Source organism: Bombus huntii, unplaced genomic scaffold, assembly GCF_024542735.1.
Source record: "Bombus huntii isolate Logan2020A unplaced genomic scaffold, iyBomHunt1.1 ctg00000067.1, whole genome shotgun sequence".
Classification (NCBI taxonomy): domain Eukaryota; kingdom Metazoa; phylum Arthropoda; class Insecta; order Hymenoptera; family Apidae; genus Bombus; species Bombus huntii.
In genome coordinates this window covers 469,347-483,359 of record NW_026099326.1, presented here as the reverse complement: position 1 = coordinate 483,359, position 14,013 = coordinate 469,347, and the positions used below count along the sequence as shown (strand labels likewise).

At 33.0% G+C, this 14,013-nt stretch overlaps 1 protein-coding gene and 1 long non-coding RNA gene across 2 annotated transcripts in view; both read right to left on the bottom strand.

The window, feature by feature from the left end:
• The window catches only part of LOC126876194 (venom serine protease Bi-VSP-like), a 219,207-nt gene extending 213,065 nt beyond the window's left edge, over nt 1-6,142 (bottom strand). The window contains exons 1-2 of the mRNA XM_050639051.1: nt 5,834-6,142; nt 4,219-4,416 (exon numbers count right to left, since the gene is read on the bottom strand). Of these exons, the coding sequence (XP_050495008.1) occupies nt 4,219-4,416; nt 5,834-5,936 (301 nt within the window). The 5' untranslated portion in view covers nt 5,937-6,142. The remainder of the gene's footprint in view (nt 1-4,218; nt 4,417-5,833) is intronic.
• On the bottom strand, nt 2,517-3,912 carry LOC126876254 (uncharacterized). The gene is made up of 3 exons (XR_007694046.1): nt 3,136-3,912; nt 2,828-2,923; nt 2,517-2,751 (listed from the first exon to the last, which is right to left on the bottom strand). It is a non-coding gene; the product is annotated as an uncharacterized LOC126876254 (long non-coding RNA).
• Nucleotides 6,143-14,013: the final 7,871 nt, after the last annotated feature.

Sequence of the window (14,013 nt, the reverse complement as noted above, 5' to 3'; positions counted from 1 at the left end):
AAATATTATAAAATTTCCTGAAAACCTTTAGGTGTTAATATCTTTAATATTTGCAAGTTATTGTTTAGCGCTAATTAGTTAGAATGTAACAAGTGGTGTACCAGAATTGAGATAATTAAGCCACACGAACAATCTTATTTAGATCTTTTTAATTTTTTAATTCTCTTTTGCTCTAATACTTCGTAAAATTAATCTTCATTAGCTACTACACTTCATAGAATAACAAGAGATAATTTTTCTTATATAACGTTTCATTCATAAAATCTATCATTAAAGTATATCTTCATAAAAATATCATTCCATACTAACGGTATATTTGGCGTCATACGAGATAACAGTTACCAGTGATGACATATGTAACTTTATAAAGATATCTCGTTTTATTATATATTAAAAGAATGTACTCATTGCTGCTATATTTCAGATGAAAAAAAGGCGGCAACGATTTTACAGTAAAATCGTTCGTTTACAACTGATTCATTTACATTTCATGATAATACTGTGCATTCTGAATATGCTATGATTTGGTTTAAAATAATAAATAGTCCATTCTTGCATACTATTGCTCCAGCTTTACTTGTATTTTCGATATTGGTATAAATAGAAAGACAATTAATGTCGTTCGAGTCTATTTTCGGATCATTTATATTACGTTTAATCCATATAGTTATCATATGAGACATAGTATCGTAAAATTTGGAAGAATAAAACGTTCGTACAGGAAGTACATTTTATAAGAACTCCAACAAATCTGCGTGTGCACCTAAAATACAAACTGATAGTGATAGTGATTGTTCATAAGTTTATATACATTATCTAATGTCAATCGAAGGTATCAATTCTTTTTCTCCATAAGAGTACTTTTTCATTTATATGTGTTCAAAAATACATGTGTTCAACCGTGAAGCATATGTCACCTACAACGAAAAAGAGTTTTCCTATACTTAATATTTCCTTTATATACCTATGAAAGTCTATTCTTCGCGTAGTATGAAATTATGAATAAATCTGGAATATTGTTCAATCTGAAAAGAAAAATAACTTATTGACATCATTCATTGATACGAGATTCAGAATGTTTGTTTTGTCTTGCAGAAAAAGAAGGCAGCCCTCCCTTTCTTTTAATGTGAAATAGAAAGCGAAAATTTGAAAACAGATTTTTTGGAAATTTACTTGCAAATATCGTTTTCAATATCGTGATTTTCTTCCCAATGGTACTGTACTTTCAAATTTTCCAGTATCCCTCTAAAAACAAAAAGTCGAACCTCGTTATTGTTAACGTAGGCATTACAAGGAAGAGAAGTATTAGAAAGCAGCTCCTTTTTATTATGGATTTCTTTATAATCATGTAAATAAGAAATTCCGGAAATTTTTTCCTCAAGAATTTAATTCTTGTGTTTTGATTGATAATTATTACACTGCATACTAACTTTTCGCATACTGTTCGCGTCTAACAGTTTCCTAATAATAACTACTTCAAAATTACATATGTTCTTGCACGAATTCAAAAGTACGTATGATACAATTACAATTGATTCTAAAATAATAATTATTTAAAGATATTAAGATACTAATTAAACGTTTCACTGTATTTCAAAATCTGGAACAACAAATTTTTATTTATAAAAAATGAAACTGTCTTTATATATTCTTTGTCATGATGCTATTTCTTATTACCGTGTCGACATTTTTTAAAATTCATTTTGTTATCTCTACGCAATAGGAAAATTCATATACTGCTTAATATTTTTTGCATATTATCCATCCACCGCATGATATCTTCTGAAAAATCAAAATATTAATGTTATATTATTACAATGCTTCTTAAATATCAATTTTTGACAAATTTGAAATCCAATATATTTTGCACAATTATTATTTATCAAAAAATTCCAAGTTAGTAACTTTCTTTTCAAATGGCAAATAACATATACTTTGACTTACCTGTAAGTTTTTGTTCCTAATCATCATTTCCTCTTATAGAACATCATTATTGTTCTTATAATTACTACCAGTGTCATAGATATTGTAGTGGCTACAACTGAATTAATAGAAAATGATAAATAACTGTGTATAACACTAACACATAATTGTGTATAACAATGACACATAACTTTTACTTACATATCTGTCGATAAGGGATTACTTACTGTGATATCCTGTTGATGTTTCTTAAGGCACTTGATTAGGTGCGATACGGTATCATTCCTTATGGTATACTGTAGATAAGTATTTTAGAAAATAACAAGAATAAATCTAAATTATTCAGAGGTTCCAGTTTCGGCTTAGACATAAATACAGGACCATTTGCAAAGAAGAAAGGGTGCGTTTCTACAGCCTCGTTATAGTAACCATGAATACCAATCTCTGAATTACTGGTTACTAAACATAAATATCCTATAAAATTTAATATATTTCTTTAATTTTTAATACATACATGAGTTAGTAGTTCTAAATTATGAATCATCCTACCTGTGATATTACGCTTTTCCTTATAATATCATCACTCGAGTGAACAACATTAAGATCATGTAAACCATGTCATCCTATCTTACTGTGAAGATACTTAGTTATGTTATCTAACATTATAAAAATATCATCAAATTCAAGTCCTTTTATTCACATCACATGGCCACGACGATCTGGTTCTTCGTTATATAATGTTCTAAAATTTGTCGTATATATAGGATGTACAAACCGTGATATCAAGGTATCAGTTCTTCCTTCCCAAGGGACAGTTTCATTAAAATTCTGATAGAATTAAAAATTAATTATTAATATTCTAACAATCATATATGTTAAATACGTTATAGTCAACGATATATACCTGAGCGAATGTAGGGGTGATTCCTTGATAATTATAAATGTCATCAGCCCACATCATTGTGCCACTTCTTTGTACTCCAGCCTCTAGATTAACAGCCTAAACAAACATACGAAATTTTATAGAAGCTGTACAAAATATAGTATATATGCGCAATATTGAAGCGTTCAAGGGGATATAAAGGTAATGTACATCACATACACGTGTACTCTCATGCAACAAAATACAATTAGATTTAATAGTATAAGCTCTTTTATTCATCATAATAGATTGGAAATTTAAGTGTCTTACGAGGGTGAGTAAAAAGTTACCCGCTCTGTCGGTGTAGAATTTATTTTAAGCAATTGTCAAAAAAGACATACATCATTTTTTGACATAATCACTCGATTTCTGTATACACTTTGTCCATTTGCCGAAGGACCTTTGTATTTTCTCATTAAAAAATGTTTTGGGCTGAGCTGCGAACCACGAATGCATCGTCGTCTTCACCTTTTCATCAGCTTTTTCGGCATCCATCTCGCACAAACTTTTTAAAATCCAAATCTGTCGTGCACTATTGCATAAGCAGAGCCGTGGCTGATTTGCAAATGATTTGCCACATTATCCAGTGTCACTCGTCTATTCCATAGAGCATAAGTTCATGAGCACGTTCAATGTTGTCATCGTGGATGTGGACGGGCGTCCAGCTGTTTTTTCATAACACTCGTGCGATCTTCTTTGAACTTTTGTGCCCATTCAAACACACTTCGTGACAAAACACTTTCTCCATAATGTGCATTAAATCTTTGATAAATATAGGCATCAAACATAACCTCCGACCACAAGAAACGAATCACAGCATCCTGCACTGTTTTCCTGCAAATCACCATTGCAAAGCGCCATTACTCGCGCAACGGTCACAAACGAATTGACGTAACACAAAGAAACCTGCGCAGCAGCACTGAACAGATATTGACGTCATACGAAGAGTGCAGATGGATCAATACGGTCGACAGAAGTTTTAACTATCTGGAGTGCGGATAAATTTTTACTGAGAGTCGTATAGGAATCTATAATCTGTAAGTACACCTTTGGCTGAATGGAAATTTCTCTTACATATAGTCAAAAATGCTGAAACTGTGTATTGAATTGGAAAGTGATAAAAAATAAGTGAAGTTTCGAGGTTGCATGTGATTGCATGAGTACACAGGACGTTTTTAGCGAATAAAAAATAATTTTGAAAGACACGAGACTTATCTTGTATTTTATGCACTCTCTGTGTCCGAATTTCCAGAAGCTCTCTATCTTATGAAGTGTTTTAGATTAGCCGGAAAATTTTGTACGTACGTACAAGAAGTATACGAAGTATACGATACAAGAAGTATATATATATATATATATATTCGAGGACTTACTCGAAAATGGCACCTCCTCCACCAATCTAAGAATGACAATATTATGATTGTGTATGTTTTCTATTCCATCCATATGTGCACAATGTGCTGCGGTCAAAACATGCCTAGCCGATATCAGGGAACCTCCGCACTTCCATAGTGGTTTGTCTGGGTTTCGGGGATTACGAAAACCTAATGCAGCGATCCATGGCCAAGCGCCTAAAATGCAATAGTCATAGTTGTGAATATACATAATTTTTTCTCACATAACGGGTAACAACGATTATTACCTATTCGATATTCGATCATACAGCAGACGATAAGTACATACGTACAAATACTCTGAAATAGAGATTTGATAAAGACAGAAATTAAATTTTTATTCCAGTGGAATACAAATTATTAAATAATTCTATATAATTTCTATTTGAACTATACTGAACTATAAAGTTCAAACGTGTAATTTCTGCCCTAACAGTTTTTGATCTCTATCCATATTATTACTCCTATATCAATTTTTTATTTCAAGCAAAAAGATACTCTTCCTAACATGAAGTAAAAGAAAGAAATAATTCAAGTTAATAAGTAAAGTTACTACCGATAAAATCATAGCATTATTATTTAGTCTAATTGAAATGTACATTGATGTGCTGTTTAATGCCTTTAAAGTTCATTCTTTGCAGTAAATGGCTTATTATTAATCGGAAAGAAAGACATAAAACGTACCAAGTTCAGCTGGTTTACCATCGACCACCCTGGTATGAGAGACGTTGCTAAAACCACAGTATGGTGGTCGCAAAGCCTTATACTTATACACAGTTTTTATTAAAATTTCTCTCTTCTCTTTGTTTGGATCGTTCGGACAGCAAACGATCGTAACATTGCCCTGGTATCTGCACACTGATCGTCTATAAAAATCGGTGGCTGTACGGTACTGTATCTGCCATATTTCTTGCAGAGGTTTACATTTTCTGTAGTCAAGGCACCTGCCTTCTTGATTGTCCGGTGTGGTACATTCTGGATCAAACAATTTTAAAACATTTATACAGTTCAAAGATGCGTAAGAAAGCGACACCGATTACTCAACTTTCGAAGTAAAAAGCCGATCAAGTCCACCGGATTGCCCTACAGACACGTATTAATCCGTAAGAGTGAGTCATCATGTTGATAATAATTATCTAAAGAAACTTTTCACGTGAAAATATAAAATTTTAATTGATTAGATATTGTGTTAGCCATACTTAAGAAAGAAAATGAAAATGAATGAAATGAAAGAAAAGGACTACCTTCAACCTCATTTTTTAAATAAACACTTTGTCAGTTTTTCGGTAAATAAATTCTTAGGAATTCAGGACAGTTTTTAGTGAATCATTTTGTTTCGACCGTTCGCGGAGAGACGCGATCGCGAGATAGCACGTCAACGAGAGTTGTAAGTTCCCATTACGATTAAATAATCGACGCCACGAACTGATCGATCCCCTTATTTCGATTATGATAATAAGGGTAGTTCAACGAAATTCCACAGAATTAACACAAATAAATTAATGTTTATTTCAACAACTTATTAACTAGAAAGATATAAATGGAACAAAAAAAATGTAACTGCGTTTTGGTTGATAAGTAATGCGCGACATACCACATGTGTTGACGGTTCGACATCTCGAAAAGTTCTGAACGCCTTTCGATTTTTTTCGTTTTTTCTGGAAGGCGACCCCCACTACGTTCGGATCACGCCACATTCTTTTACGCGAGGTAAAATACGGGCCACGAGTCGACGTTTCTGGAAGTCGCCCTGCTTAATGAACCATGCGCTTGCCACTACAATGTTTGTTTGCCGGGCAGACACGACGATCCGTCTGCGACATTATAGTGCCGCGATCGATAGTTAAGAATATGACCTATGGTAAGCCGCATGGCGTAACATTCTCCCCCCGTTGAGAGGGTACCGATCAAACTAGGGAGGTGTGGTTGAAGTTCCCATCTTATTTCGTCTCGGTGGCTAGTTGTTCGGGTTTCTCGAGATCGGGTTGAATTGGCAGTGGGACAAGCCTTTTGACGCCCCGATCCAAAATGCTCTTTGCCGTCTGAACTGTAGCTGTCCGGATGACACCATCGGCGCCTGGATGAATCTTGATAACTCGGCCCAGAGGCCAATGCATGGAGGGAACGTTGTCCTCTCTGAGGATGACGATTGTGCCCTTTTGCTCCATTTATTGCGGTTGGTTAGCTCGTTCAAATACTCCTTATGCCAGCGGTTCCAAAAATGTTGTTTAAGCTGTTGGATATGCTGCCATTTGGAGAGTCGGTTCGATGGAATGTCCCTGAAATCTCGATCACGTAAGCACATTAATGAATCGCCAATGAGGAAATGTCCGGGAGTGAGGGCTAGGAGATCATTTGGATCGGTGGAGATAGAAGTTAGAGGGCGGGAATTGAGGACTGCTTCTATTTCTATGATAAGAGTATTACGGTGTGAAGCTCATATGTTTCTGTTTCTCCACTCGCGCTGCGCCATAATATCCTTTGATATTTCCGATCCTCTGGTCGTACGAGGAATTGCCGATACAGGAATTTTCTCGATGTCGCCAGTGAGTACGTACTGATGAGCGCGGAATCTAATTAATATGCAAAATAAATTGTGAATTGATTCGAGAATATAGGATTTCCCCATTTTCATGATTATCGTGATTTTTGTATAAATATATTTTTTAAGATACTAATAATTAGGTACTTATAAATTAGTATTATCAATTATTTTGCATTTATAATTCCGCCTCTAGTATAAGTGTTAATTGAAAACTAACTTTATGTTTGAAAAAGTACTAGCAAAGTCGTTGAGTAACAAGCCACTGATGCTAACACAAATAGCATTGTCGTAATTAAATATTTCTAAATATTCATTTTTCATTTTGAACCTGTAGAAACAATTTATTATATATACTATTAGCTAAGTAATTGCATATTTAATTAAGTCGAAATATAAAACTTAGTTATTTTAATAATTTAAAAAATAAAAAACTGACAAACATTTCAATTTAATTTATGGTTGGAACAAAAGACAGTTATTTTTCATTAATTGAAATATTGCAATGCAGAGTACTTTCCAAAATACGCCGAGAGTATTCCTGATGGTGAAACGAGCGTTGCTTCATCGAACGCAGCTAAAGAAAACAACATCTATGTAGTTGGTGGTACGATGCCTGAAATAGGGGGCGATAAATTGTACAATACCTGTACTATTTGGGGTCCCGATGGAACTTTGATAGCAAAACACCGAAAGGTAAGTAATATATTCCTTTATGGCTTTGAATTTGAAAATATTGGGGCGAAGAAAGTGACTCTATCTAGGAATAATTTAGGAATATACATATGTACATACGTATACTATAACCAATTCTATAATTTACGGTTTATAAAATACGTTATGATACGGGAAACGCCCATTTTTGTTGTAATGTGTTTGTGTTGTATAAATTTTTCACATACTTAAAATATTATTATACTTATTTTTTCTCCTTTTTAAACATTATTAAATGATAGGATTTTTTAATAAAAGAAAGTGATAAAAACGCTGTTATAGTCAGTTATAGTCGCCAGTTGTCCTTGCTAATGGTTGCTTGTTGTCGCTAGTTAGTTCTCGTTATCGTTATGTATTCCATCAATCACGCGAAATTTAACGTATGGGAATTTATTCTTCTTTATTCTTTCTGTAGGGAGATTTTTTAAGACGAGGAAAATATAGAATATTTTAAGACGACGGTAAGGTTTGAATTTAAGTAACTGTTTTATGATACAACAAAGTGGAAAGACGATTTAATTTTATAAAGTTTAGGGTAATTTTTTAAAAAACTTCGAATTTAAAAGATTCAAATAGATATCTTAAACGTAATTAAACCCTCCATATCGTAAGAAATTAAATGAAACTGCGCAACAAAGTTGATACATTTAATGTATTATTTTAAACATTTATTTAAAAACATTTATTTAAAATTTAAGTGTAGGCGTCGACGCGCGCGCGCCATTCGAAGCATTTGTCAGTTCGTTACATCTGCGGTAAAAGTTGTAACTACGAAGAAGCTTAACATATGGTGCGTCTCAAGACGACAGTAAAAAGTATTAAGAGATTTTTCGAGATTTTTTCTTTTAAGTTTCCAAGTACTTTTTCTATTTAACTTCTTTTTTTTTTTTTGTTGCATTTTCTAACAATATTCGATAAATAGAGACGAAATATGACAGTTCTTAGTTCGGGGATTTATTGGTTCGAAAGTTACTTGAAAAGTGTTTCTGGAGTTCGTGCGGTTAATACTTTTAAACTTTTACCGAGTACGACTTATTCCGTATGGCTGGACAAATCTTTGTTGATACTGTAAGCGTAACTGTAAGCGTCCGGATATTGTCTTGTGGAGATAGAAAAATACACGAAGTATTGATTGAACTACATATTTTTTTAATTCTTTTTTAATTCTTTTAGTTCTTCATATATTGATAATAAAACGATATTCCGCTACTTTGAGCACAATATAGTAATGTTTAAATAAATAATAAAATTTACGCATTTCGTCTTCATGCGTCGATAAGAAAATGCAAAAAAAGTTAAAGAAAGATGATGCGCAGACGCGAAGTTTAGTCAGCAATAATATTTAAAACCTCTAAAATATATTGTACACATTTATTTGCAAATAAGCTCAATGAAATTGAACTGTAACTGTGTTTCCAATAATGTCTTCGATGTATTGCTCGCCATTATGTCGGATTAACAGCTCTAAGTGATCGACCTTAATCACTAAATGTCGGCCGTGATTCAGTGGTATAGCTTTACATATGACGGACATCGCAGGCGCTTGTAAGACGTCCATTGTGAAACGTTTCCAATAGCACCGTTTATGCACCGTTTATGTGATGGTGAAATCTGAATATATATATCGCTGAAATATATATCGCTTATCACTTGAGTCTGACACGATCGTTTTTAAATAGAATCACAATTTTTTATTCTTTACAAAATCAGTCTTTAAAGATTATGTGCAAATAAAATAGATAAATAGATAAATGGTTGTAGAAACTTATAAAACAGATATTACAAGTATATCTAAATAAATGATATATTTATAAATTGTAATATTTGATCTAAAGTTTAAATAAATAAAAGAGATACTCGTGACTTACAATAAACGTATTTTTTTTTTCAATTTTTAAACAAAGCAAAAGTGGATAACAATTTTTCAAAATGTAAAAATCAACACAATGGTTGGTTTCTTTAATTAATCAATAACGTTTAAAGTTAATTAATGTCCAGAGTGGTTTGTACATTTTGTATTTCGCCGTATTTCAACGTTCGATGTGTAAATAGAACTTGATGCCTGAAATATCGAAAAAATAATTAAATCCGATCGTTCCGTCGAATTTGCAAATTGTATACTCGTGTAAAATCGAGTGCGCTTGTGTATGCTGATACGAAAAGTGGTAGTATATTTTTCTTTTTTCGATTATCGTTATCACTTTTTGTGTGGAAAAATTAATTCCGTGAAATGGAAGTGCAATCAATACGGCTTATCACGAAATAATAGCACAACGACGGTACATATTGGTATTGACGTCAGCTTCACAAAATTTCCCGAGTATCGCGGTCGACTATTTGGGTTAAGAATTCATTTTCAAGGTTCTACAAGCACGAGTATCTTATGGATATGAAATTTTCAGTGTACATTTTAATAACCATATTCCATATTGCATGCTGCGGTCCAAGAAAAATCCGCAGTTAATATTCTGCTAATCCCTGCTGCTTTTAAAGACCATAAGTAGTCGTCCGTAAGGTTTAAAAGATTTCGAGTAGATTTGTATTACGTATTTTATCTTCTAATTTTTAAAGAGAGGATCGTGTTTAATTAATTGAAAATGACGAAACTGTAATGGGACATTATTATCAAATATTAAACGTGGTTCCATTGGGTACTTTTATGGTCTTTGCGAGATATATATGCATTATACGTTGCTATTGGCAACGCGTAGCGATGAACGATGGAGAGCAATACCTTCGTTATCTCGTCTCGGTTGTGTACATATCAGTAATGCACAGTACTCGTACTAAATATCTTACAAATTCCATACAGATTTTCAGATTAGTTTCGAATAATACCAACACGACCATGATAGTCACAGTACAGTATTAAATGGTGCCACTATGCATAATACACTCCTAAAATGTTTCTACAAATATATTTGTCCGAATATTTTTGTCAGCTACTATATCCTAACCACGATTTATTAAACAATATATAGATTTAAAAAAGAATATATAACGACATTACTTGTTTAGGCTAGATTGGTTTAACTTGTATAGTTTTAGTAACTGTGTAAGATCAAACAAGAACTTATCGTTAGTTTGGCGAGATTTGATTACACGAAGCAACATAATTGCTTTGAAACTCAGGACAGAAAACAATGTCAACCGGTAGACGCGTTTGTCTGGTGAACGTGTAACGCGTGAATAATAGATAGCGACAATCACGCGAACGCTAGTTACAGCTGACTTGGCTTACATTGTAGCATTCAAACTAGAGTATACGAGCCGTAAGCACTATTGAAAGTTCAAAGGCCGACTAGTGAGCTTCATCCTATCTCATTTTTTAATCAGGCGATGGATCGACGAATCGTATTGATTTCGAGGATTATTATAGTTCTGTGGAAATTTTAAAGCGCGGTTTGTCTAATCTTGTCTCGTTAGCTACAGACTCTTTGGCGAGCAGCCTGAAACTTGATCCAGTTTCGAGAAAATGAAAAATTCGTTTCTTCTCTTTGCTTCCCTGTTCCTTCTTTCCTCCTTTTTCCCTTTTTACATCGCGTTAAGACCCGTTAAATAATATTGACTGCCGTGGACGCTGGCTGAGAAGTGCACTTTATAACTAGCTTTAAAATCACTGACGTCGATGAGGACAAAGGTAAGTTAGAGGGTCATTTATCTGAGCTGGTGTTATTCGACCTGAACTCTGCAGCTTTTCACAGTTTCTTTCGTTTTTCTTTTAAGAGCAGAGATGTTAACTGGTCTCTTGTTACGTGTAAGAAAGTACGTGTATGTACTAAAGCTTATTTATCACCAATTGGTTGCTCAAAATCGAGATATACATACCTATATTACATTAATACGTTACAGAAGATTACGCGTTAGTTAGCTTATGAGAATTTATAGTGTGTCACAGATCACAAAAGCAGAATGACTACTTTTTCATAAACGATATATGTATATGAATTGAAAGTTTAACTATTACGCCACATACTTCTCTCGATAAACGTCGTCGAGTGCATATTGTTAAAGAATATTAGTCATTTGAATTAAATAGTTTCGAAGATACTAATGCTTCTGTGAAGTTTTTGCAGGCTGTTAATTTTTTATTGAGATACTACAAATTTTGAATAACTTCGATTAGAAATAAAAATCACATTACATTAACGCGTAGAATGTAACGTAACGTAGATAATGTAAATATAAATTATATTACAAGGAAACAATACGGTAATTGTAGGTAATGTGAAACATTCTGGTTAAAATTGCATCCTTTGAAGGCTAGGACACACAGTACTTACGAAGTAGATTAAGTAGCAAATGGGGTACTTAAGAAAATTCATGTTGTCATTGTTTAATAAACATCTTCAGCTAATAGCTTTCTGCAAAAGCTGGTTTAAGTTATGCTAGCTTATTCCTTATTAATTGCAATTATATTGTTCGTATCTCCTAGAGGATTAACAATCCATTTTTATAATGGATAATAAAAGTAAATTCCTATTAGGTTGTCCCAAGTTTCTTTCGCTTTATAAAGAAATGACAGTTATGTTATTCTATATTATTTTATATTAAATTGGAAAAGTGCTAAAATATTTGATAAAAATGTTAAGAAATTCTGATATTGATTTAAGCGTATCGATTTATCTGCTCTTCATATTTGATCAAACAGAAATTGTTAATTATGATTTCCACTTAAAAGCGGATTGCATATTATGAGGATAAATTATCAAATTCATCTCTAATATACACATTAGAGAATCATTCATAGCCGTAATCCTGTTTACCGCTAACATTCCTGGTACTCAATCATTCATTAGGAGACTGCTCTAGCCGCACAGAATACACCTGTAAATAATTAATCGCCATTAATATTCCATCGACTTTTGAAAATCCCTCATGTGATCTATTTCATGCGATGAGAATATGTATAAATTGAGATTGCGATCGACCATCCTCAGTCGGATAAATCGAGTGATTCAAATTATAACACAAAAAAAAGTTAAAACTAGTTACATTATCTTTTTCAATTTTTATGTATTATTTGGCGGAAGAAACTTTGGTAATTAGTAAGTAAAGTTCACCTCCTTAATGTTAATGATTTTAATATGTTATTAAGCTCAAAGTTCTAAGGAATTTTCTATATATATATACATATACATAACTGTGTGCGTATATATATAATATACGTATAACAGCCAAAGTTCAGCTCTCAAGTGTACGCAAAACTTTTATGTTCATTTTACGCTATACCAGTATGTTTCATGAATTTGTTTGCTAACAGTATCGAAACAAATAACAAGCAGAGGACGAGCTATTCATGAATTGTTTTGCCAGCGTGTACGCTCCCAATATTTTCTATTTGAGAAAACATACTTGTTGCTATTGCAACTACAAATATTTTTACAGTCGACGCTTTTGCCGTGAATCATTGGCTAACATGTAAAATCGAGAAAAAACATGGTTTATTGTGATGGAAATGTGGAAAACCGCAAAACCGATATAGAAGGGAAAATAAAGGAAAGGAAGGTAGGGATAAGTAGAAGCTTGGGGCCAAGTTTAATTCACTGAAACCGAGCTGCTTGTATTATCACAAAACAAAATTGCCAGTACGTCATTTCCGTACTCTCGTCCTCGCGAAAATGGTTTTGCTCGTGAAGAAAAAAACGAAGAGACAGGGAAGAGAGGAAAAAGCAAACGGAGAGCGCTTTTAAAAAGCTGGCGAACCGTGTGTTACCACAACGAGACACGCGGTGCTATTTGTCGCTTTAAATTGTGTCGCAACTCGTTTTTGAGATCTTTGCCAGGGATGCGTTAAAACACGCTGCAAATATATTTCTGGCTTTTCTGGGGTTTAACTGAAATATGACAAATAACGTTGTAAAACATATGTACTTATGACTTACAGAGTAATTGAGTGTACAAAATATAATAGCCAGCGATTTAGGGCTTTAAAAGATCAAAAGAAAAGGAAAGAAAAGAAAAGAAAAGAAAAGAAAAGAAAAGAAAAGAAAAGAAAAGAAAAGAAAAGAAAAGAAAAGAAAAGAAAAGAAAAGAAAAGAAAAGAAAAGAAAAGAAAAGAAAAGAAAAGAAAAGAAAAGAAAAGAAAAGAAAAGAAAAGAAAAGAAAAGAAAAGAAAAGAAAAGAAAAGAAAAGAAAAGAAAAGAAAAGAAAAGAAAAGAGAAGAAAAGAAAAGAAAAGAAAAGAAAAGAAAAGAAAAGAAAAGAAAAGAAAAGAAAAGAAAAGAAAAGAAAAGAAAAGAAAAGAAAAGAAAAGAAAAGAAAAGAAAAGAAAAGAAAAGAAAAGAAAAGAAAAGAAAAGAAAAGAAAAGAAGAAAGATAATATGTTGCGGCAGTTTAAGTCGATCTAAGAAAATAGATAACGGGAGGGGGGGGGAGGGCAAAGCTAGTTAATCTGGAAAGAATCCAAGCGTCAATTTCAAGCATTTACAGAGAATCAAGCGGGCTGGTTAAGGTCGTGAGTTGAGCAATTATCCCGCGTTAGGTTCAATCAGGTTAGTCCCACGCGAAATTGATCCA